Source organism: Sparus aurata, chromosome 13, assembly GCF_900880675.1.
Source record: "Sparus aurata chromosome 13, fSpaAur1.1, whole genome shotgun sequence".
Taxonomy (NCBI): domain Eukaryota; kingdom Metazoa; phylum Chordata; class Actinopteri; order Spariformes; family Sparidae; genus Sparus; species Sparus aurata.
This window is the reverse complement of record NC_044199.1, coordinates 1,751,698-1,776,813: the sequence shown is the minus strand read 5'-3', so window position 1 is coordinate 1,776,813 and position 25,116 is coordinate 1,751,698. Positions and strand designations below refer to the sequence as shown.

The window sequence follows — 25,116 nt, the reverse complement described above, 5'->3', positions numbered from 1 at the left end:
ATTTTAAATGTCAACAAAATGAAAAAAGTCATTTGAATCTGGCTTTTTTCATGTTCATGTTTCTGTTTGGGATATTTATGCAAATGTTTTTAATTAGAAAAATGTGTCACTTGCATATTTGCACCCTCTCCACCTGTGGTCTGTTGAGAAAGTGTGAATTAGAGTTGAGGACTGAAATGACTATTAACATGTCAACATAAGGACTCATACTCAGGTACTTTTCGGTGTTTCCGAGGCCATCTGCAGCCATCCTGACACGATTTATCAACTACTATCCTGAATCTCTGCTGTTAACCTGCTGCAGCAGATGTTCACATTGGGTTGAGGAATGTGCATGTGCATGTGTGACTGGGACTTTTTAATTTCCTTCACTCTTTGTTTTTGGAGTGCTTTTCTGACATTATCAGATGTTGTCTATTTTAATTCAGGCTTTAAAATGCTGAAGCGAAACATTGTGAGGCACTGCTGGAATCAAAGAGGGGGGCAATGTTAAGCTGTAATTTTGTAATGAAAGAACGAGCACAGAGCTGATAAAAAAGAGGTATTTAATTACGGTGCATTCACGTAGAAAAGATCACAATGAAGATTATGTAAAAGCTGAAATTCTCCTTCAAACGCCTCTCTAACAGTGAGCTTACTTACACACCGGGCCATCTCCTTTCCATTCTGGGCCTCAAGCTGAGTGCTGCAGAATCAGGATGAAACATCCGTACTATATCTGTTTCACTATATACTACAGAGCTAGAGGTCCCCATAGCACACTGAGACACACATGAAATTGAATTCCATAGAGAATTCCATTTGGGACTAGACATTTCCTCAAGCCATCAGCGCTGGCATCATATTGTACAAAAGACAGCCGGTACGCTCCAGCCAGAACAATCAGGACTTCAAAGGCCCGCACGCTGGAAGAGCGTGTGAAAAATCATTCTGAGGCGAAGCTCAAGGTCATCTCTCCCTCAGAGCTGCTGTATTAAAGAGCTGCTTCGGGATGCTTTCACACTGCCTTTAAATGAACACTGCTTAAAACAAGAATCACCGTTTGCTCTTTTCATTTTCTCCTTTCCCAAAGTCCGACTTGATCCCTGATCATCACCTCTGACAATCAGAGGTCGACTAACATCAGCTCTCAGCGTGGCCTTTGAGCGGTACACGGATGGAGGTGTAACTTTAAACTTGGTGACTGTGTTGACTGTGAATCTGGGGGATTCTGATGAGATGTCACAGGTGTAAAGGTCACCTCTCTCTCCTGACATAACCCAGCTGACACTTCCCAGCTGGGTTATTTACAATTCCTGTCTGGCCTTCAGCTTCTGTGAGATGATTTGTATAAAAAGTGTTTTCTAGAAAATAACACTAACTTTTCGGGATGACATATTATAGTAACTGCTAGCTGCACAGCTAACTGAGCTAACTAGCATCTGGTAGCTACAGCTAACAGCAGCAGCTTGGACTGGGAGCACAGAATGGTATGATGAGACGAGACGGCTGGGGCTAGCTGATTAGCGTGCTAGCTTAGAGCCTAATTCAGATCAAAGATTCCCGACACAAGAAACCGTCTCAGAGCGCTGCAGGGAAAAGCGTGGACTCGACTGAGGCCTGCTGACGCTGCTGAATGCCACTCAGCCTGTCAAGTCGCCGGTGGCTGGTTTTAGACCGTAACGCATGTAATCAGTGTAATCAGCGCCTACTGCTTAATTGACAACGTCTCTGCTTTTCTTCTGCACGGCTCACTCGCTCCCACTCAACCACACCTCTCTCCACCGCACGTATTCTTCTTCTCCCACACTCTTGCTTCAAGATGCACACTTCTGTTTTTAGCCATTTCATTATTACTACAAATGCAACACCATCACTGAAGTCACTGTGCTCATATTTTAAGGTGCCACAAATTGTACTCAGCTATAAAGAATAAAGGTTATATAGAGATGATACACCGTCTCTTCTAGTAGCATTGGTGTGAAGTGGCAGGTTGCAGACTGGAGACTATTATTATTATTATTACAACTCATCTCGTCGCAGATCTCTGGTCCGAGCCGACCTTTAGTCAACATCTCTGCACTTTTATCTGCTTCTCATTCACCAATTAACACACACACTTTTGCACATTTGAAACTAACCAGCGTGGCAGGAGCAACCATCAGAAGCAATCTGGGCTTCTTTGTCTTGCTCAAGGACATGCCGGGGATCGATTCCATGTGATTAATGTGCGACTCTGCCTACTGACCCACAGCCGCATCACTTATATGTATGTTACACTGTAGAGATAACTTTAAAAGATAAAGACAGGAAAGTGTTTTTGCAGTGATGCTATTATGTGTTCCTGTGCTTTCATCTCATCATCTCTGCCTGTCTCGCTGCATTGTATGTAAATTCTTATATATCTGTGTATATTTATGTGTGTGTGTGTGTGAGTGTTCAGTATGTGTGCTATTTCTGTGAGCTGTAGAGTGCTGGAGTCTCCAGAGGCACAGCCAGCCAATAGCTTCCCTGTCAGAGTGCTGCCTTATCTGATGATCCATGAGCGCATGAAGCAGCAATGAAAGCCTGTCCAAAGGGTGGAAATATCACTTGATAATAGCAGATCAGATCCGCTCGTTCGCAACACACGACCTTGCAATTTATGATTGGTATAATCCCGGCACCCCATCGGGGAAAACTTCCAGATGAGACGGAGATTATTTAGGTTAGCTAAGACAGATGTTTGTGTGAAGTGAAGGGGGGAAAAAAAACAAGAGCTGGAAGTGAATTAGTAATTCTCTTCTACTCTGCTGCTCCTTTGAGAGATGCTTGTAAGTTATAACTGCCCCAGTGGAGTCTCTGAGATGCAAATGGCAGAAGACTGTTTGCCCCCAGCGGCTAACAGAACAAGGCAATCCGGAAAAATGTTATTTCATATCTCCCTTTTTTTTGGAAAAAGTGCTGAAAACAAAAACATACAGCACATCATGTTCTGAAGAGTCGCAGCACTGCTTTGGTGTTATATTAATAAGAAAGTGCGGCGAGAACTTTTCACACTGTCCTCTTAAATGCAGTAAACTTTATTGGAGACAGACACGTCTCAGTCCTCACACCTCCATCAGGTACACATCATAAATATTTCCACCCATGCAACTACAAGATACCGAAAGCGTGCACGAGCTCTCGCAGGGATTACATATATATTTCTAATGTTGAATTTTAAACTGTGCATATCTTTCTTTCTGCAACATTCAGAAAATCCCAGCTAAAGATATTTCCCATCATGCATCCTGAGCAGGTGATAGTGCTCAAACGGTGGCCAAGAGGATAATCCAGTGGTCTCTCTCACAGTATGACAGCGGGCCAGATGGGCTACTCAACCGAGCACTCACAACCACTTCCACAACATAAAATATCCATTCTGAAAATCTAACATTACCTGCCGTTTAATTTGGACAATCACTTTGACCCAAAACTACCAACCGCCTTCTCATGAAGATAATCTTTGTGTGAACCAAATTCTAGTTAGCTCAAACGAGAAACCAGAACCTCCATCTGCTGCTCTGCTCACCTGCGCACCATTTCATTCAATAAAAAGCTAATGAAGAGAGAAAATAAAGCCCTCGTAGCTAACAAGCTCGCTAATGGTAAGTTAGCAGACTCGTTAGCTCGTTAGATTAGCCTGGTGATTTAACAGGATGATTTTCAGGAATAACTGTCTGGAAAGTGTCTGAACACCATCGCTCTTTTTCACATATTCGCATGTAAAGTTTCACCTTCTATACAGAGAACAGGTTTTTTTTCATCTCCTCAAGCAGATCCTCAAACTGCAGCATTTCCATGGGAGTTAATTAAGTTTTCTGTGAAAATTCCCCGGTTTTAAGCAGAGGTGTCCCGACCTGAGCAGCGGCTGAGTCAGAGAGTGAAAAGCCTTCTGTACAAATGAATCCCTTGTTGAACTAACTTCACTGACTAAATATTGTGCCATACTCAAAAGAAAAAAAGACATAAATGCACCAAATACTCCAGTCTAGCCAATCAGAACTAAGCTTTTTTTGAACCAAGGTGATTAAAAGTATTTCCAGATAAAGTCTCTGAGTGTGTAACCATGCAGATGAAATGAAATGAAAGCGTTCATCCGCTCTGACAGCTTCAAAGTTGATCTCGACTAAATTCAGGAACAAAGTCATCATATCCCGCCGCAGAGGTTTTCAGCTCCTCGCCTCCCCAAAATGAAGTCGAACCGACTCGCATTCATCACGCCGTAACCGAGTTGATCACAGGAAGTCCTCCGCTCAGCGTGAATGCACAAAGTCATCACTTCAGCTGGCTGGTAGCTGCGTGCAGTATATGAGAAGCATCCATTCACATTAGCACCCCACCCACTCATACCACATCACTCACACTCTCTCTGGGCTACTCCATATTGGTAATGGATTCCTGTCTTACCGTAAGCATTAGGGTGAATGTGTGTGTGTGTGTGTGTGTGTGTGTGTGTGTGCTCAATAAAGCAATCAGTTCCTAAAATGTCCTGCCTCATTTCCTGGATGTTTGGATGGCAGTGTCAAGTGTTTTGATTTCAATATCTGGATGTCACTGTGACTCCTCCTGCGGTCATTCACTGCTGAATCACATGATCACACACACAAACAGATGCATGCAGGCACAGATGCAAACAGAAACATAAAGTAGAGATGTAGTAAACACAAACAGACAGGCTCCAAACATGACTGACACAATCTCCGGTCAGTTATTTAGTGTATGCTTCAGACGGACGCACGCAAACACACAGGCTGACAAGTCCATCCTGAGATTGAGGGTTACAGTCGGAGGCATCTCTGTCTGTGTTTGCTGGAAGACAGGAATAAATCACTGCCACAGGATGGAAAAAAGCAGCTGCACTAAGTGAGACAACCCCAAGCCAAAGAGCAAAACAAAGTTCTACATGTTCATCAGGAAAAAGACAAAAACTTAAAGGATATGTAAAGTCGACGCGGTGCCCTGCTAATCGCTCTGAACCTTTAATACAGTCGAGTCCGAGATTCATCTGAATCCTCCACCGACCGAGAAAATCTGGATTAAACAATCAATTTTCGTTCCGATGATCACAGGCTTTGGATAGCCACCAAAAGATGAGCTGAAGATCAAACATCCAACATCAAGTTTTGGCACATCATTCAAGTCAGAGATGAAGATAAATGACTAAAATCAATGCAGCTTGTTCATCTAAACCTGTGACGTACATCAACACAATGCCACTCGACAAAACGCACAGTCAAGGCTATTTTTTCGGGCGTGTTATACCAGCGGCGGCTGACGTAGCCCCGGGCTGCGAGCCTCAGGCAGAGATCAGTGAGCGGTGGTCTACAGAGGTCCAGTAAGTTCACTTCTGTGATACCGCCACACCTTTGAGATTTTCATTCATTTTCAAGCTAGCAGTGTTCCACCCCGATCGATTTAGCCTCACGTTCAGAACAGGTTGAGGAGCTCGGATATCCAAAACAATCCCAAAGCGGAGCCGTCGCTCCTTTGCATTAAAACAAGCCAGATAAAGTGGTTAGGCGTCTGATTGGGATGCCAGTCGGGAACCTCCCTGTGGATAAACAGTATTCCCGGCACGTCCAGTTGAGAGGAGACCTGAGGGCAGACCTGGAACATGCTGGAGGGATTACCTAACCTGTCTGGCCTGGAAACACCTCATGATCACCCAGGAAGGGCTGAAAGGATGCGGGTGGGTAAAAGGGCACCTGGTGAACATCTACGTGGAGTTTGTTTTAGCTGCACTGGATGGAGGGAATGATCTACTGAGATGCATGCTGGGCCTTTTTGTGCTTTAATTGAGACAGAGTGTGCATATATGATGCACGTGGAAGATCTTTCTTACCTAAAACACTGAAGCCACCTGGGAATCAGCATACCTTAGGTCATCGTTACACGGCCTCGTCAGAGTGATGCAACCTCCTGTGTTTTCATTTATGTTTTCATTTATGCTGATGACAAGTCAGGTTTCTTTCTACTAAAACAACAGATGAATGTTTTCTTCCTCCTTCTTGTGCTCACAGGCGTCAATGACCAAGGTTACATTTCCAGCAATGACCCGACAGTGTGTTTGAACAACACAAGAGCTGATCAAGAACTTCCTGATCAGCTCTTCTTCACCTCTAACAGACTGTCGGGGAGCAATTTAACCTCTGTGACATCACTAACACCTTGAGAGTCCCTGAGATCTCACGAGTCTCTCATCATGTGAGCACAAGGAGGTCGTTCAACATTTAGATAAACCACAGGGATGACTGACAACTTTTTACAACTGATTTACGAAGAACAAACTAAAGCTGATAAGGTCATTTTGCAGTGGAAAATGTCTCGGGGTTCAAACGGGTTGAAAAACAACAAGATAAACTTCAGCAGTCACCAGAGGGACCTGAGAATTTGTACAAAACGTGACCTTTTCCCCTCAACTTTTCTCTTTTCACACTCGGGCAGCGTCGCCTCCTAATTGAGCACAGAATGCACCTAACAAGCCACTCGCCTCACTTACAAATGACTCCCAATCCCTCTCATCCTTCTCGCGCTGACCTTTCGAGGTTTATTTTACGGTCTTGCGGACGACCGAAAAATGTACGGTTAGTGCGAGTATTTATGTTCCATAGCTTTAATGTTAAAGGAGCAAACGGCCAAGAAGTGCATCGTAGAACAAGAGACTTGCACTTCTCGCTTGCTTTTTCCTTGGTAGTCAAATCCGATGGAGAGGATATGCAGATCTGGGCAACAAATAAGTGGGAGACGATAGTGTAGGGTGAGACATGAGCAGAAAATAAAATGTAGCAGAATGAAAAGCACCAGAAGCGCTGTTGTTTTGGCTTCTGTTGACTCTACTCCTGAGGCGTTTGGAGACAAAAAGAGATTGAGACACCAACCAAATAAAGAGAAGCAGGCAGATAAAGACAGAGCACAGAAAGCCTTACAGAAAATGAGAGCTAAATCACAGCCAACCCCAGCTCCTGCAGAAACAAAGCAGCAGAGAGGAGGCAGATACTGAAAGAGGGACAGACAGAGAGAGACAAAGGCCGGGAGCGGTGCGAGCCACGCTGACCAAACACTCAGCTGCAGCTGTCAGAGTGGGACGTACAGGCAGAGAACGAAAGGGATGGAGGAGGGTTAATAGGACAAAGGGCTGCGAGAGAGAAACAGAACATTAGAGCAGTGAGAGCAGTGAAAGCAACAGCAATCAAAAACATCTACCAGCAGCTTCGACACCGGCAGCGTAACCACTCTGTGCACTCCGGCAGCCATGTTTGGAATGAGCAGCTCTGAGATTGTTTACGGAAGACAGAAGGCTGAGCTCTGGGCACAACACCTTGATGCTCTAAAAGCTCCAGAGAAAACCCCAAACACATCCGATCTGCACAACTGGCACAGAATCAAACGCTCAGAGCAGCATCAGATGCGGAACAGGAAGGTGAGACCCGAGAAGAAAAAACACATCAAATCTGAAAAAACATGCTCGTGGCATACATACGAGACACCCACTTGTAGACTTCAATCCAGAAACGTATTTCTGTGTTGCCAGTGAGACAAATCTGAGCATCTATTTGTATTTTTGCAAACACTCAGCCGTCTCCACTGCCCGTAGCTTATAAAACGGGAAGAACGGATATCTTTGCAACGCCAACAGGCACAGAGATACACTGATAGGATCGCTAGAGATTAAGCTGTGCCACATACCAGATATCCTGTGTGTGTGTGTGTGTGTGACATGTTCGTTTCTCCTCTGCTCTCCTCGCTCCCACCCTCCCTTCTTCCCTCCGCCACCATTTCCTGCTCTCCTCTCTGCTCATTTTAAATGTTTTCTCTCTCACACAATGTGCCATTTGGTGTAAATTAATATATTTCATGCTGTATGCTGGACGATTTCATTAACGAATCCCCAGAAGGCCCATGTGGTGTATCTAACAGCACAGGATCGTGACGCTCTGAGTGTGAACACAAACCACCTGATCAGTAAAACGAGCTGGGAATTTAAAAAAAAAACAGTAAAGCAAACAATTGCAGAGCCCGCGGTGCCCTTGAGGAGGGAAGGTATTAGCAGATGAACCAGAGAAACTTTGAAAAGTCTTCCAAAAACAAACTCTCTCTGACAAACACACGCTGAATATTTATTCTGAATCTTCAGCTCCAGCTCATTGGTTGACTAACTCAATATGCATATTGTTTCTCTTTGACTTTGTCTGCTTTTGAACCTATTTTTGGTTTGTTTGCCTGCACAATCTGACACGTCTCTTCAACCGTACGATCGTTTCGCTCTGAAACGGAGAGACGATACAAAACACAGCTAATGGCGGATTCATGTGTGGGTTTAAACGCAGGAAGAGAAAGAGAAGTGCTCCTCCGAAGGCTGAGTGATGTCTGTGGGTGGAGGGCAAAGTGACATTTGTTATTGGGTGTTGCCTGAAAACAGGCGAGTGTGATCTGAAAAGGCCAGTGTCCTCTATTCCACCTCGCCGAGACTCAAGAGCGCACGCATGCCACACACACAAAGTCACGCAAAGCGCTAATCAAGATGAATGAGGTTTGCTCTTCGGCGAGGCCGCGTCGTTATATTATGAGACAACTACATTATTGCTCTGATCCCGCTGTTTTAACAGCACCAAGTGCAGAGTGAGCGTGTGCATGAAAGGGCGAACCTTAGTGATTAAAGGGGATCGTTGAGCCTAAATGTCAGCCTGTAACAGCGTTAATTGGCTAAATGAGTTTCTGAGGTGATGGATGTTGATAATTGTCCCGCTCCATTTGCTTGTTTCTCAGCCCGACACGTGTGTGTTCATGTACCCGCCGCAACCAGAGATCTGACACGGACTCTCAGTGCACACACACACGTGTTTCTAGGTTTTGTGAAACTGTTGTGTTTGTGTTGGTGCATCAGTTGCGTAGCCGCGGAGAGACACACACCGCTCGCTCGATAATCCCTCTAAAGCTTCGGCCAGGTTAATCTTGCAGTAAACATTGTGTCTCTCAGCCGGCTGATCTTATCTGCATAATGTGCGTGTAGGTGTGAGTGTTTGTGTTCCATGCTGTCCTGCACAACCAATTTACCAACAGACCTCCTGTCTTTAGACCATAATAACACAGATTCCCAACCAGCAGTCATTATCTAGGCACGGCTTAAACAGGCGAGTGTGGCTAGGGGACCATTACACAGGTAGCATGTGTACATACAGTAGGACTCCAGGTAACAACCCATTACTTTTGCAAACAAACAGCCGGGCCTCATGTGTGTCTGCCACAGACTGTGCAATCCTCTCTGAACAGCACTCAATAATTCATCGCACCATGAATAGTAAACAGGAGTGCGGCAGTGGGATGATAGCGGACACTCGGGTTTTCTATAAATCATCATCGCTGTGAGACAGAAAACACAGAGTCATTAAACGCAAACTCCTCAAATCCGCTGGATTTGCTTTGTGTTTGATGAGACGCAGCCAAGCGACCCCAAACAATCTGATGCCGATGTTTGCCGTCTGTATCCGTTACAATCCAATCTTTTCTCGCAGACTGGGATTCATTCTTCTTCCGCTGTAATTCACGGTGTGTGACGCCGTTCCGAAGGATGACAGTTAATTAATTTCCCGAAAAAAGTTCAAGCATTAGTCCGGCTCTTCACGTTCGCTTGATGTGAAATTCAAAACTTCTGCTCAAACGTGAAGAAGAAATATTCCATCTGTGATTATCTGTTTAAATTCAAGCGGTGTGAGCAGCACGGGCCTCGTGCTCAGTGGAGGAAGTGGCCAAAATCTGCTGTTCCTGTGAGTCAGAGCTCGCCCTGCTGCCCGCTGCTGGACAAGAAAACTGGTTAGCAACGCTGAATGAAAAAACCATGTCGCCAAACTATCTGAGATGTGTGGATGGAAGAATCTTGGATAAATGTGAGGCTGATTCTTGACTTTGAAAAGCAACTGTTGTAAGCGAGGTGACGCTGAAGTGAGGCAGCAAGGGCACCGAGACTGAATGGAACAATGTCGTCTCTGCAGCATAGCTGAGGACTCCTCTCATTCCTTCTTTGAGTATACACCGGGCAGATTGTTGTCGCTTTTCAACCAGCGTTTTCAACAATGCCCAGTCAAAGCGTCCATGAACAGCTTAATCGCACTGAGTGGATCCGTGCATGGGCGCTCTGTGGAGTGGCGACCGCACCGGCTGCCATGATGCTGTTTGTGCGATAAACTGGATGGAAAGACGCCTTTTAAAAGTGTCTCGCCTCCGCTCCAGGTAATTCTTTCTTTCCTGCGTCCCGCTCTGCTGTATTTTACTGTTTAATCATTTTTGCACTTAGTTGTTTCACGAGTCACTGCCAACCCAACATTTTCAACTAAATAACGGCAGGCCGATTAGTGACGTGTCTCTTAGTTGCCACATTATAAAGTGCGTTTACATGACACTCAAGAAAACCGAATTACTGGGTTAGTCCGACTGTGATCGGATTTTTATCGGATGGCATTACTCCTGCATGTATACGTTCCATCAGATCAGATCGGATTTTGCGTTCTGCGCAGGCTTGAGATTTTTCCCCGGGGCTGTGAGCCGGAAGTGGCAGGACGGCGACGAGCGCCATTGTGCATCTAGTTTGTGTAATTATCATGTACACCATATACGAAATGTACAAAGATGTAGCTTCGTCTCGCTCTTCGTACGCCATCTTTCTGGAATGTCGAGGCAGTTTGTTGTTGCTGGTGACGGTGTTTCTGTTACCACTAGTTGAATTGGGTACAGCGCCACCTAGCGTACCGGGGTATGACATGCTCCGGACAATACTCCACTTTTCTCACCGGCATGTATACTCGGACAACTGCAGTTGTCTGATTGAGTAGCAGAGTCGAACTATGGCTGTAATCTGACTAAGCGTTAGAGTGACTGCACTTTCCAGGGAATGGGGGAGGCTCATGAGTTCAGGTGAGAATGTTTTTGTACACTTGCTGTGTATCACTTTGACTCCAGAAGAAAGCCATCGACATATTTCAGATTCATTAAGAGAAAATGGGTTGTGAGCTCTCCCTCCCCCCCCCCCCGGCTTTACATCAATAGTTAAACTGGAATCAACACAGCCGAGGGAGAAGCTGCAGATATCTATAGACACATTAAGTGTGTTTAAGTGAGCGGCCTCATCTATAATCTTCCCTTTAATGAGAGTCATTTGTCATCAGTTGGCTGTTTGTTTAAGTTCACCTCTGAGGGTGTGTGCCAGAGGGGCGGCGCTCATGTGTGTGCCCGCATGACACGCCTACAGTTGTGTGCATGTGTGTGTGTGTGTGTGTGTGTGTGTGTGTGTTTTCACGGAGAGGGGGAGCGTCACAGCCACTTAGGGATGAAATGGTGATGACGGTATGCTCTGCCAAGCAGCTGAGTATTCTGAAATGACACCGAGGGATTACTAATGAGACGCAGCGCTGGAGTTTGGAGTAATCCTCTGCAGTGGCACAAGTTCAGGTGGTGTCTGATATCATCCGAAGACTTTACACTGTAAACTGATTCAACACAGTCGTTTGTGCGCCTGGACACCTGCAGTGACTTATAATCAGTCTCAACCCTCAGCTGGTGAAGATGCAATGCAACTGCAACAGCCTGAAATCAGTCTCAACACTTTGTACTCATGATGGAATATAAGTAAGTACATTCAGTAGGATATTTAGTTAACTGTACTTTACTTGAGTATTTCCTTTACTGCATTTTGTAGGTAATATAGTACTTTTTACTCCACTACATCTATTTAATAACTTTAGTTACTAGTTACTGTCCTGATAACATGTTGCATCAGAGTTGTAAACATGTTTTAAGTTCAACAAAGTTTTAGGTTTGCACTTTAAATACTTTGAAGACTTTTACTCCAGTACTATTCATGTGATTAACCAAAGTAACATTTAGACACAATACTTCTACTCAAGCAGGACTTTCGGGTACTTTGTACAGCACTGCTCCGATGTTTCAATCCTTTTTCGTCTGTGTCTGTAAAATACTGGCAAAATGAAGTGAAACATCAGATTTGGATCAATCAAATCAAATTCTCATCCGGTGGAAGTCCTGAAAACAAATACGTTTTTAACAAACTGCCCTCTCCCCTGAGTAGACAGAGCCATGATATTATATTTTATGTTAGAATTATGCCTCTATCAGAAGTTACCATTGGTGCTCTCAGTAATTTCCTCGGGAGTTAATTTCCTCTGGAGTTGCTACATTAGTGCCCCTGGCTTTCTTAATGGACATAAAGACTTCATTGCCACTTACGAATGAAATGCCACTGACACTCTGCCCTGGGAAGCTGTAAAGCACCGTGGAATGAAATTACAGCGGTGTGACCGTCTGCTGGATCACGCTGTGGACCGCTGCTGCGTGAGCGACAATGTGCTCTTCTAATGAGGCACAGAGGAACGATCCACAACACCATCAAACTCAGAAGTTTCATCACAAAGTTTTAGCGCTAATAGTCCGAATATTGACCGACTGTTTCATCAGTCACACTATCTTCAGACTGAAGGAGATGAATGGAGGCGCAGGTGGAGTTAAGTGAGGAGCTGAGCTCTGGAGCGAACAAGTGAGAAAACACACAGCAGTGGAGCAGAGCCCGGCCCGAAGAACCAACACCAAGAACTCTTATTAGACTGTCGCGGTGGTTTTGACCATGTTGACTGCAACACATGTTGACACAGCAGTCTGCAGGTATATAACTTAAACTGGCAATATACAGCAATGGTGCTTCGACTTATCATTCTGAGGTAAATACTGATACCGTAGAAAAAGGACTTGGTTCCCTACAGACCTCACTTTCACAAATGTTTCCCGGAGAAATGAAGAGAACATTATGGCACAAAGGAAAAGAACCTGACCTTCTGCAACCAAACAGGAAGGGGACGTGTTTTCCCTGGTCCTCGTCATAAATCCTCGTCATAATCCGCCTACTTATTAATACAATCGGGTGTTTTACTGTTACTTTTCATTGCATTGAAATCAGGGTCTCTAGGTGAAACTGGGAATCAATAGACATTAGCCAGGCTGCTAGCAGTAGCCACATTGCTAACGCTGCGCTTGCGACAGTGGCAGCAACAGTAACACCACAGGGAAACGCCAGGAGGAGGGGAAGATGAAAAGTTCTCCTAATTCTGCTTGAAGAAGTCGGAGAAATTTCTAAACCCATGAGGCCAAATCTTAATCGTTCCGTTTAACAGAACAAATCACCAAATTCTTCGACACATGGTTTTTCAGTGGACAGAAAGGTTATGAAACATTATTAACTAAAGCCGTCAGACGTAACAGAATCAGAAGTACAATTAAAGAACAATTTTCTCAATTTTGCATCCACCAACAGAATGTGTGTTGTTGGTATGTTTGCATGGCTCCTCAGACAGCACGCAGTATTTCTCCCTGCGATCAGGAATCAGCTGTAGAAGCTTTTCTCTTGCTTGAAGAATTTCTCCATCCAGATGTTCAGTAGCTCCTCTTTGGCATCAGAGAATCTTCAGCAGCCATTAATCTACACGGTGACACACGCTCCCACGGCGGTGTATGGTTTGGTATGATTAGGCGATGCAATTACTGATGTGAAAGGCATTCTGCGGATCCTTTACGTTGTGTATCCGGCCAATCTGAACGCATATAGCGGGTCTATTCAAGCGTTGATGCATTGCAGCAGCCAGCCGGTGGGCTGAGCGACTGAAGAGGCTCTCCGGCTGCAGTTTCTGTCATTATGGCAGACGCTCCACACCTCGTCGCACCGCAGAGCACTTATTCCAACACAACAGGGGAAGAGCATCAGCATTATATCAAGCGTGGCTACCACCGCAGAGAGAATAGAGTGTCAAGAGTCACAGAGGAGGAGAAAATGGGCTGATAGACGGCGAGGAGAGGAGGGAGTCGCAGAGGGCTTAGGGGAGCTTGTTGTTGATGCTCCGGTGTTCACTCGCTCTCCTTTCTTTCTCCCTCTCTCTCCACTACAGCTCTGTAGTTCCCCACATCCTCCAGAGGCCGGGGATTATGGGAATCTACGCTACGTAGCTACACTAAGCTTCCGCGGGAGAAGGTCAAGGGGAGGCTAGACAAACAAGAAAGTCTATCTTCTTTCCATACGACCCTCTCGCCCTTCATTCATCATTTCGTCTTTACTGTCCTCTTCGTACTTTTAAGCAACTCCACTGCACCTCCCACTGCGAGCGCTTTGAAAAGAAATCAATCAACAACAAACAATGCAACTGCGAACAAATATATTGTTTTAGGATCGAGGTTCCTCGTGCGTCTGACTTCGAACTGCTTGAACGTAGCGTGTACTGGAACTTATTTTCTCTCGTCTTGAAAAGGTGAGTAAACTCTATTTCAAATGTGAAAATTGGGTTCGTTTTCTGTTTACCCTCAACTACAGTCAGGGTTTAACTTTCCATCGCTCACTCCTTCCATTTCTCTCAGACTAAACCTCTCTCCCCTCTCTGCCTTCCACTCTCCATTGCTGCTTAAAATCAGATGTACTTTTATTGACAAACAGAATTTTAACAGTTACATTATAAGATTTTTGTCTCTTGCAGCTGAGCTGTGGAGCAGATTTCTTATTGTTTCGGTGAGGGAGGGAAAGGGCTCGTCTTTTATTTCTGAACTCTGTATTTTTGACTCGGTCGAACGTCTTCTCTTATCTCCGTCTCAGCTTCTTTGCCTACAGCTTGTACGAAACGCTGCAGCTCTGCTTCACATCGGAGGAGAAAAGTCAAGCTTACACCGGTTTTATCTCACTGTAACATTTTCTCTATGAACGGCAGCAACAAGAAGCAAAACTATATGTACTGTATATTCATAAATACAGAAAACTGTTTTTAGCATCTGGAAGCTTCGCAACTTGAAGAGAAAACCCCTCAGGTTGTTTGCAGGATCAGAATACCAGCAAGTGTCACTCTTGAACTTTTGCATTTTTTGTGACTGTGACAAGAAAATCACTAACATGTTTCTCTCCTCCTCTCCTCTCTCCTCTCAGGTGCTCCTGATCAGGTGATTAGGCCCCGCCCCTTATTTAAGGGAGGCTGGAGGAGAAGGAGCTCCCGTCTTGACTAAGCAGTCCAGACTGTCTGAGAGTTTTCTGTGTTATTCCCCTTCTTCCTTTGAGGATGGAGGCATTCACTAGTATCAAGCTGACACATGTTGAAATGCTTTGGACCCTCGTCACAATTATCCAGAAGTTTGAAACTTAAAGGGATATTCCGGTGTAAGTTTAATCCATGGTCTAAATCACCGTGAAACTGTGTTAGACTCCCTCTCGAGAGATCAAGTTAGCAGACCGCTAATTTACGGAGTTTTATCAACCTCAGAAACGACCGCACGACAACAATACACTGCAGTAAATGGATCCAAATATAAACCGCCACCAAAAAGCCACAAATAATGCTCAGAACAGCACCAAACTTCAGCAACAGTACAAATAGGGTCTCAGCACATAGTCCGGGGCATCTAACCTCCGCTAGCTTAGCTGGATTTCTACTGAAAAGCTGACTAAATTTACCTACTCTTCTGCAGCAGCTTCCTGTTGACGGGAAGTCCCGACGAGTCGATTACCGAGTGCAGTAGAGTTCCGCGGCTCATGGATGAAAATGTATGATTATGACTCCATGGAAAAGCAATCAAAGTTCATATGTGTCTTACCTGCCAGTTTATAACAGTTATTATCGAGAGCGGACAGGGAAAAGAACGGAATTGAGCATTTCTAACCGCACTCGGTAATCGTCGCGTCGGGACTTCCCCGACCCGGAAGCTGATGGAGGAGAGTTGAAATCTGTTTTTAGCTTCTCAGTAGAAATCCAGCTAAGCTAGCGGAGGTTAGATGCCCCGGACTATGTGCTGAGACCCTATTTGTACTGTTGCTGAAGTTTGGTGCTGTTCTGAGCATTATTTGTGGCTTTTTGGTGGCGGTTTATATTTGGATCCATTTACTGCAGTGTATTGTTGTCGTGCGGTCGTTTCTGAGGTTGATAAAACTCCATAAATTAGCGGTCTGCAAACTTGATCTCTCGAGAGGGAGTCTAACACAGTTTCACGGTGATTTAGACCATGGATTAAACTTACACCGGAATATCCCTTTAAAAATGTAGTCTTGAACTGTGGTCACTGACTTGGCAGCCTTCTCACCTGTGTACCTCCGCGATCATCCCCTTCACCTCCGAATATGGAGGACATGTGAACGTGGTAATACATGTTTCGTAGAAATGTCAGTGTGGTATTTTCGCCCGTGAACATATTAGCGCTTTCCAAAAACATTAACCGGCAACATTTTCTCCTGGCGACTGAGCAAAAGCTCGGTACACTCAGACACAAACTCTAAATATATGTCGTCTTTTCAAACTGTCACTTTTATAAACCCTCCCGACGATGTACATATAAAAATGAATTATCGACGGTGTCACTTTTATGGTCGCGGCCTTGCTTTTATACACTTAACCTTGTTTTTATTGTGTTTGCTGTTGATTTTATGTGGCTTTGTTTTTTTTTCGTTCTCTTTTACGAAGCGCTTAGAAAGAACAGCAATAATAAAGACAGGAAGCTAGAAGTACAAACAGAAGTATCAAATAAAATCACATTGCCTCAGTGGGCTTAACAATATATACTGTGAACGGCATCCTCTGTCCTCAGAGCCTCGATTCAAAGGAGGAAAAACTTTCCATGTTGAGAAAACAACGTGGTAAAGAAACGTCAGGAAAAGCCACAGAGGAGGGATCCTCTCCCGGGACGACAGACATGTAAAAGATGTCGCACAAACAGAACAGAACAACAAAATCACAATGTTCAAACAAATTGCATTGACAGAGTATCTGTAGTATAAGTAGAATTATTAATGGAGTAGCAGTACTTGTAGCCATCGAGTGGTTGCAGTTTTACTAAATATAGCAGTTCTCTGATTTTTTAAAAAGTACTGCTGGTCATTTGCAGAAGCACAGTCGAAGTAATATAAAAAAGTAGTGGCAGTAAAAAGCGTGTTTTTCTCTTCTTTCATACATCAACCCTTGTTGTCCACCTGCTTCCTCTCGCCTTCCTGTATGTCTCGGTCTGAATAATGCAGAGTTGAGGTGTGTGGTGCTGGACTCCCCCGTGGAGCCGAGGCCAGGGTAGCAGCTGTCCCCATCAAGACTCTCCTCAGAGCTGTCACGGCCTGTCTGCTCCTCGGCTAATCACTTCCTGCAGCCCTGCAGCGTGGGACCGCCGCTGCTAATGTCGTCAGCGTTTGGGCCGGGAGACGCATGCAGGACGAGCTTGATGTAGTTTCATATGGTGATGATGTATATGTGTGCGAGGGGTTCGGTGGAGACCAGGTGTGTTTAGCCAGCGGCTCGACGGGTGTGCAGACGCCTCAGGAAGTGCAACATGGGTCACGCATTAGCGCACACGCACACACAAACATCGTAACCATTACCATAACCCTTTTCTTCCCACCTGCCAAAACACATTTGCTGCACAGGGAGTTACTCATCTGTGTGCAACAAGCTAATGGCACAGTGTGTCACACATCAGCACACATGGTCAGAGAAAATGGGCATTTGTAATGACAAGCACTTCACTTCGGCATGTTGAGCCGAGGTTAGAATAAAGCCTGGGGATATAAATCCTGAGCAGAGAAATATGATTTTCTCATCCTATGAGGAGACGTTAGAAATGTTTCCGTTCTCGCCACACGGATGTCGTTGGTTCTGATGCGGTCGGCTCTGTCGGGCCCTGCGGTGAAAACCACAGAATCAACTGTCAACAGTGATGATTAATTATCAGTCGCTCCAGCCATGCAACAAATTGGTAAATACATTTGCCTTCTAGGCTTGCAGAGGCCACCCAGTATTTGAATTTAGCCAAAAAACAGAGAGGAGATTGATCGGCACAATCAGACGAGTGTAGAATCCAGGGCGATAGATAACAAGCAAAACGAGGACTGAAAGAGATAAAGGGGGATCAGACTTCTGGAGAGAAAAACATGGAGCTTATAACTGATAGTTTGCAAAGTTTTGAGAGTCAAACTGGAAGTGAAGTGAACTGTGTGCCCTAAAGCAAAGTCATTTACCCAAAACACAAATGGTTCCACATGAAGAAACAGACCTTTTCTCTGGCAGCGCTCAGTATTCTCACTGTCTCGTTGCAGTCGACCACCAACCCACCAATCTGTCCTCCTCAGGTTTTAGATGTGTTCGGTATGTTTGCTATCAATAACAATTTAAGGAAGTAAATACAAATGTTTGATTTTAAATATTTGAACATTACTCTAATGGCAAACGCCGTTTTTGAACCATTTTTTGCTTCTCTGAGGTCAAATAGAATAAGCTTCACTAACTGCCTTGGAGTGTGTACAGATGGAGCCACAAGAAATCCTAAAGAGGATCAGTGAGGTCAAGGTCAGGACTTTGCACGGGCAAGTTTTCACACCACGCTTTGAAAACCTCTTCCCAGAAAAAGACCCATCCCTGAGGAGCAGTGGACAGCCAGTGTGGAGTCCAGGGATCAACTCCAGCTCGAGGATGGTGCTGCAGAACAAGAGCGCTGTTTTGATGATGGTGAAGCACCCAGTAAAGTACACAAAAGAATGTGGACACACAGATGGGAATATACTGCATTTAGTTTATCAAAAGGTTGACAACATTCAAACACAATGTGAGAGTCGCAATCAGTCGCTACTGACCTTAGCACCTCCAATATGGCCGATAGAGGGCCAGCAAATAGGAAAGACAGACTCACTGGCATGTGTATAATAAGGAGAGGCAACTGAAGATGAGGGCAAATAAACAATCATGGAGATGGACAGGCAGACAGACACAGATATGAATAAGAAGCGAGACGGGAGGCGTGACGGTGCAGCGAGGCTTGTAAAGGCAACTGGTGCCGCCGCGCTGCTCGTTGCCCCTGTGGCGCGCAGAGCAAAGACGAGGCTGGGAAGAGGCAGGCGGGAGCCGAGACGAGAGAGAGGAGAGCCGGGTGTGATTGACTAGAGCAAAACGAGGAGACATGAAAGGAGAAGAGGGAGAGGAGAGGCGAGGAAGGCGAGGAAGAGGGAGGATGGGGAGGGAGGGGTGATGAGCGTGCCAAAAATGTGACAGGCAGATAAACAAGAGGCTGTCAGCGACTACGTTTAATCCACCGGGTGACTGCAGCATTTAACAAGCTCCCTGCGTGAAGCTGCGAGCCCTCTGCTACCTGTGTGTGTGTGTGTGTGTGTGTGTGTGTGTGTCTGTGTGTGTGTGTGTGTGTGTGTGTGGTTGCCTATGTTTATACTCAAACTCTTCCATCTGCGTGAGTGTGTGTTTGCAATCAGGCTTTTCTGTGTGTGTTGACATATAGGCCGAGCGCATCGTGCCCTCCAACAAGCTGAACCGTTGTCAACAAAGCCAGGAAGCAGTTGTTGTTTGTCAGTAAGCAAGAAGAGACCTGCAGAGGCAGCCCACAGACAGACGGACAGATATTGCATAAACAAGGTGTGTGTGCGCAGTGTGTGTGCGCAGCGTGTGTGTGTGTGTGTGTGTGCAGCCCCCACCACCACTTGATTTGGCTTGTTAGCGCTACTTCTGGGGGTTACAGGAGCCAAGAGCCATCCAGTCATTGTAGCTGCTTCATGCAGGCCATTAATGCAGAGCTCATTTAGGCTGGAAGCAGCCCAGCGAATCGCTCTCATGTGTTTTCTTTTTTCTTTCTGGTTTGTTCGCTGGTTTTCGCTCCTGTTTGCTCTGTGACCATGTGATCGTTTGACTTATGTGATTTATGGGGCTGGCAGTGGTTTTCCCCGAGGTGCTGGTGGATGCACAGCTCAGTGGTTTCTAACCGGCAGACCTGGCCACCGTCCCGGTCCCTGCATGGAAATCTTGGAACCAGATGAATAAAATATTACAGATATAGAATTTTTCTGAATGTCATAAAATACAACTTCAGCCTTTTGTGCTCCACACCACAAACAAACACTGTAGTCTTTTAAGGATGTTTGCATAATGACCCGTAACTGTATTTACCCGCCAAACATCTGGACGATTGGGCTCCGAAATGAGACGGCAGAGCCAGCGATGAAAAGAACTGGGTTAGACGCTCTCTCTCTCTCTCTCGTGAACAGCAATAGTTTCCTATGAATATGAAACAGCGTCCGTCGCTTCATTACAGTTGCATACAAAGTGCCGAAATTGTCTGCTCTGTGATCACAAATTACTTGGGAATGAGGACGGTTTGATGAGAAGGTTTGGGACTGCGAGGGACGTTCAGATATCAGTGAGAGCCTCACATCCACCCAGTGCTGCACTCTCCACAAAACCTGGTCCCACAGAGAGAGATAAGTCACAACTCTTTACTGGATTCTAATCTTTTCAGAAGGCCAATAAAACATAACTTCCTCTGTGCCCGTGAGAGCAGAAACTTTTACTGTGATATTACTGAATATCAATAAAGCTGCCTTGACACACTGATTTCGGTATTGTTGGCAGCGTCTCCTGTTTCATTTGCAGTCAGCCCATAATGCATTGCTGTACTGTTTCACACTCACGTAACAGGACTGGAGTTAAACTTTTGGGGGTAGAAACATAACACATCTTCGCATATGTGTTAAAATGGTGTCACTATAGAAACTATGCAATATTAATGAGCAAAATAGGGTCAACTTGCAAATATCCACAAAGCTTTGTTGTGCAACTGTAAAATACATTTAATAAAAGAACATACATTTATATATATTTAATATATGATACATTTAAAGGGACCAAATTTACATGTGTTAATCTTTTTTTTTATTGGCCATATGTGATCAGATTGTGATGTTATAGAAACTGTTGCTGTCTCTCTCGGTTGTCTAAACGAGCCTGTGGACGATTTGTTTAAAGCAACGATGTGCAGAAAAATGTCCTTTTTTAAGACATTCAGATCTCAGGCCAGATGTAATGTAGGTGCTGACTACAGACAAAACATAGTGTTGAAACTTGTATGTTGAAATGAACATGTATGTGACGCTGTGATCCGACCGGCTCACAGAAACAAGTGATGGAGACAGAAACACATTCAGCCTCTCAGGAGACACTGAACCATCAACACAATTCTGAAGTTGAAATATGAAATAAATAAAAGTGAAATAATGTTGCTTCAAGTTGTTTATTGCTGCTGTACTGTGGATTTCCTTGTGAAGGACTCGGCAGAATGTGACTTTATGTGCATTCTGGAGTTTCTTTCATGCTTCTCTAACTGAAAGCAACATGAGAGTTACGTAAGCGTACTCTGTTTAGAAGCAGAGTAAGCTAACGTAACCTAGCGACCGGCTTCGTGCACAACAGCAAAGCCACTTTCAAGAAAAGGAAAAGCAACTACCTTCTCCAGCAAAAACAGGTGTGTGTGCAATGTTTTGTCAGATAAAGCCTTAATGGAGTTTTCTCTAAGTTTATTCTGTTTTATGAGATTTATGATCCAGAATAATGTGTGTGGCTCTGACTCACTGTGCTGCAGGATGTGTTCAGACTCTATGAACCTGTGAAGGTCTGAGTTACAACAATCAGTTTCCCAAAACGGCCTTTTCAAAGTTCATTCTTTCCTCTCATAAACGTCCGCTGCTACTAATTCTGAGGTCACTCCAGTTCAATCTTTGTCTGCTTACTGAGGACACACTTACTCTCTGGCTTCTCTTTCATGGCAGCTACCAAAGAGTTTGTGATAAATTAAACACCGTCAGACCGCAGAGTATGAAGATTATCTCGTTGCCTCATAAAATCTCACGAAAGTTGGTTTAAAAGCCACCCTGATCTCCTCTTGGCCACCGCGCTCACGCCACACTGGTGCCAGCCAGTGAGCAGCGAAATGGAGAAAAAAAAGCAATAAGGAGGCCGGGGAGGAAATACAAGAAGTTGAAAGGATCGGAGAGATGAAAGTCAAAAAAGGAGGTGGAGTAGAAAATTGCACCGAGATGGGAAACGGTGAGCATTGACAAATCAGCGCTCTGACAACTGCTCAGATGGGAGTGAAATTATTATTTTTTTTAAATCTTGTGAAATACAAACTGAATGCTGCAACACGCTGTAAGAGTCGTGAGCAGGCTGAGGCTCCAACGTGAAGCGGCCTGTCAGACGTGTGCTGCTGTGGAGGATTCAGCCCTGTCAGGCCAGCTTAACCCCAATTACCAGGACTGATCTCTAATTGGTTTTGTTCCACAGGGCTGAGACAAAACTTCACACTCGCAGGCAGCTCGACTCTGTGTTCCTGCATTTTTATCCGAGGTGACGTGGGCTAACTGCAGGTCATGGACAGGTGCATCTGACGCCCTTTTTCCAAGTAGAAAACAGAAACACAATCTCAGGAACTAGGTCACAGAAGCAGGTGGAGGCAGCTGTGATCATCACAACATACACCCACATCTTTCAGGACTGGGGTGGTCCTCATGGCCCATCCCAGCAGCCAGAGGGGCGCTTAACGCAAGTGCGCCTTCTAGTGGAGACTCCAACTCCGTGTCGGTGATGGAAAGACAGACAGAGAGAGTAAGAATAAGAATAAAGGTGTCACTCACGGTAGAAGACATATTCTGTGTAGCTGGACCAGATCTTGTCCTCTGTGTGCTGGTTGACGAACGAGGCTGTCACGGACGAGTTGCAGGCGACCATCTGGAAGCCGCACTCGGACAGCATGTCGAAAGACCTCTCCAGGTGCTTGAACTTGAGGTAAAACCGGGACGTGTACCGATCCGGGGTCCTGTCCGGGTCCCGGCTCTCGTTCAGGGTCTCCCCGAAAACTTCTTTGGCGAGGGCCACCCTCCCGCAGATCAGTATCCGAGGTACCCTCCTGAACTTGGCGTCGGTCTGACTCTCCCGGCCCATGGTGCACGACCCCCGGTACCCCACCGTGATGAAGCCGCTCTTCCTGTCCGCGGGGACGAGGGAGGGCGGCGGGCACTGCCGGTGGTCGCTCCCCTGGGAGCCGTCTTCATAGTCGCTGTGGAAGTAGTCGTCCGGGCTGTGCTTGAGATCGTCGGGGGTCAGGAGCTTCACCAAGTCGGGCAGCTGGAAGTACTCCGCCTCTTTCCTGAGCCTCCCTTTCTCGGGGAAGTGGTCCGGGAGGACGACCTGCTTGTCTCGGAGGTAGTCCAACACGTACCGGAATAAAAAGCCATCTCTGTCGATGAAGTACCTGCCCTTGGGGTCTCTGGCCAGGTCATTGAACGCGTCTTTTTTGGAGGAGAATAACCTGCCCAGTAACGAGCTCGGGGTGCTCACCAAAGTTGAGTGACGCGTGTAATAAACCTGCCCGCCGACGTTTAGTTCGACCACATCTGGGAAACTGTTCTGAACTGACGCCTGCTCTTTGGGGTTAGTCCTACAGTTCCCACTCAGCGCCATCGTTTCCGTCATGGAACAGCTGCACTCGGGCTACACACACCTGGACTGAGACAGGAGAGGACAGGAAAGAAGAGAAGGACGATGGATCAGCGGTGAAAGTTGCTAAGCCGAGTCCCGGGGTTCTGTGTGCGGACGCGGGGCCTCCAGCTTCATCTCAGAGCGGTCTGACGGAGCAGCTTCCATCCGCCCATGGCTGTTACCACCCGGCAGTGTCTGAGCAGGAAGATGGCAGTCCCTGTGTGAGTGATGAATCTGAGGGAGAGAGTGAGGAGGACTCAGTGGGAGGAAGAGGACGCCTGTGACTGAGCGAGAAACTTGTGATGATCCAACAGATAGAAATCCAGAAAATTACGCAGCAGAAACCAAAAGAAAAAAAAGAAAAAGAAAGAAAAAGTCCAGTAACTTCTGTCAGGCTTTGGTCGGAACAGACGGAGGAGCTGATGCCACTTTTGCTTCCTCCTCAACTTCCCCTCCAACAGCAGCTGATTTTCCGGGCGGTGCTGGTTCGGTGGGAGGCGCGGGCTCGGCTGGAGGCGCGGGCTCGGTGCGTTTCAGGGGCGAGAAACTTGAGCAGGGATCGTTCACGCAAAACAAAAAGAAAAAACCTCGGGAGTCCTGTGATGGTTCTGTCTGGTGCCTGATCCGGACGGAGGACTTCCAGAACTGTGAGTAGATATGATAATAAAATCAGTAATAAAAATCACAGTTTGGATTTTCCTCCTTGTTTCCTGTGTTCGGAGCAGCGCAGAGGACCGAGGACCGACCCGCTCACTGCCGCTGCTGCACCGGGAGCTGTCCGCGGTGCTGAAGCGAGCATCTCACCCCCTCCTCCCCTCTCCTCCCCTCCCCTCACCCTCCCTTCCAGAGCTGGGTGGTGTCTTCATGGCTACTCCCCCCATCTTGCGCGCACACACACACACACACACACACACAGGTAGTCTATGGGCCACTTCCAGGCTGCTTGGTGAGAGAAAAAAAAAAAGAAAAGTTTGCAGAAACAGAAATCAGAGAGGTCGAATCAGATGAACGTAACTCGACAGGAAGAAGCTGTCAGGGTCAAACTGTTTAAAACGCGACGTTTTGGCTGCATCCGTCTTTGTGTCATCATTATAATCATCTTAACGCTGCAGTTTGACCCCCAGCTTGCATCCATTTGCATGATATTTAGTCTGAATTAATGAATAAAGACAGGACTTGTGGTGGTTTGCACGGTGCAGATTCTGTTTCGATCCCAGTTTAATGCTTTCTTCTTCTTCTTCTTCTTCTTCTTCTTTTGACTGCAGCCTGTTTGTATAATTCACTTTTGCACCTTTTTACAGTCAGAGTCTTCTGACAGAGTTGCTGCCTTCAGACCAGATGAATGGCTCTGAGCTCAGTGAGCGGTTACATGATGTCAGGTTTGTTTTTGGCTGTTTGTAAGATGAGCAACAGCGCCTCCTTCTGTTTGTGTTGCCACACGCCCGGACAGAGAGGTGATGGAGGTGATGCAGGATGGCTCATGTCTTCACCTTTGTTACCTCTCAGTTGCATCCAGGTGTGCAGGTGTTTTCATTTATGTGTCAGATGGAACAAGTACAAATTAAATTACATGAATATTCCTATCTTTTCCAGGGAAATTTTCATCGGGATTGATCTTATTTGTGTGGCTGCGTCGTGCTTCACATCCACACAAACAAATTCAAAAATAAAGAAGCAGTGACTGAGGTGATGAGTCAAAAAGTGACCAGACGATCTTGACTTATCGAGTACAGGACGTGCAAAAACGTCTCTCTGTGGTCATAAACAAAAAAACAAGACAAACAGTTTGGTGTAATCT

General features: G+C 45.7%; 1 protein-coding gene across 1 annotated transcript in view; it reads right to left on the bottom strand.

Annotated features, from left to right (window-relative positions):
- Positions 1 to 24,142, bottom strand: part of kctd16b (potassium channel tetramerization domain containing 16b) — an 85,659-nt gene extending 61,517 nt beyond the window's left edge. The window contains exon 1 of the mRNA XM_030438618.1: positions 22,475 to 24,142. Within this exon, the coding sequence (XP_030294478.1) occupies positions 22,475 to 23,312 (838 nt within the window). The 5' untranslated portion in view covers positions 23,313 to 24,142. The remainder of the gene's footprint in view (positions 1 to 22,474) is intronic.
- Positions 24,143 to 25,116: the final 974 nt, after the last annotated feature.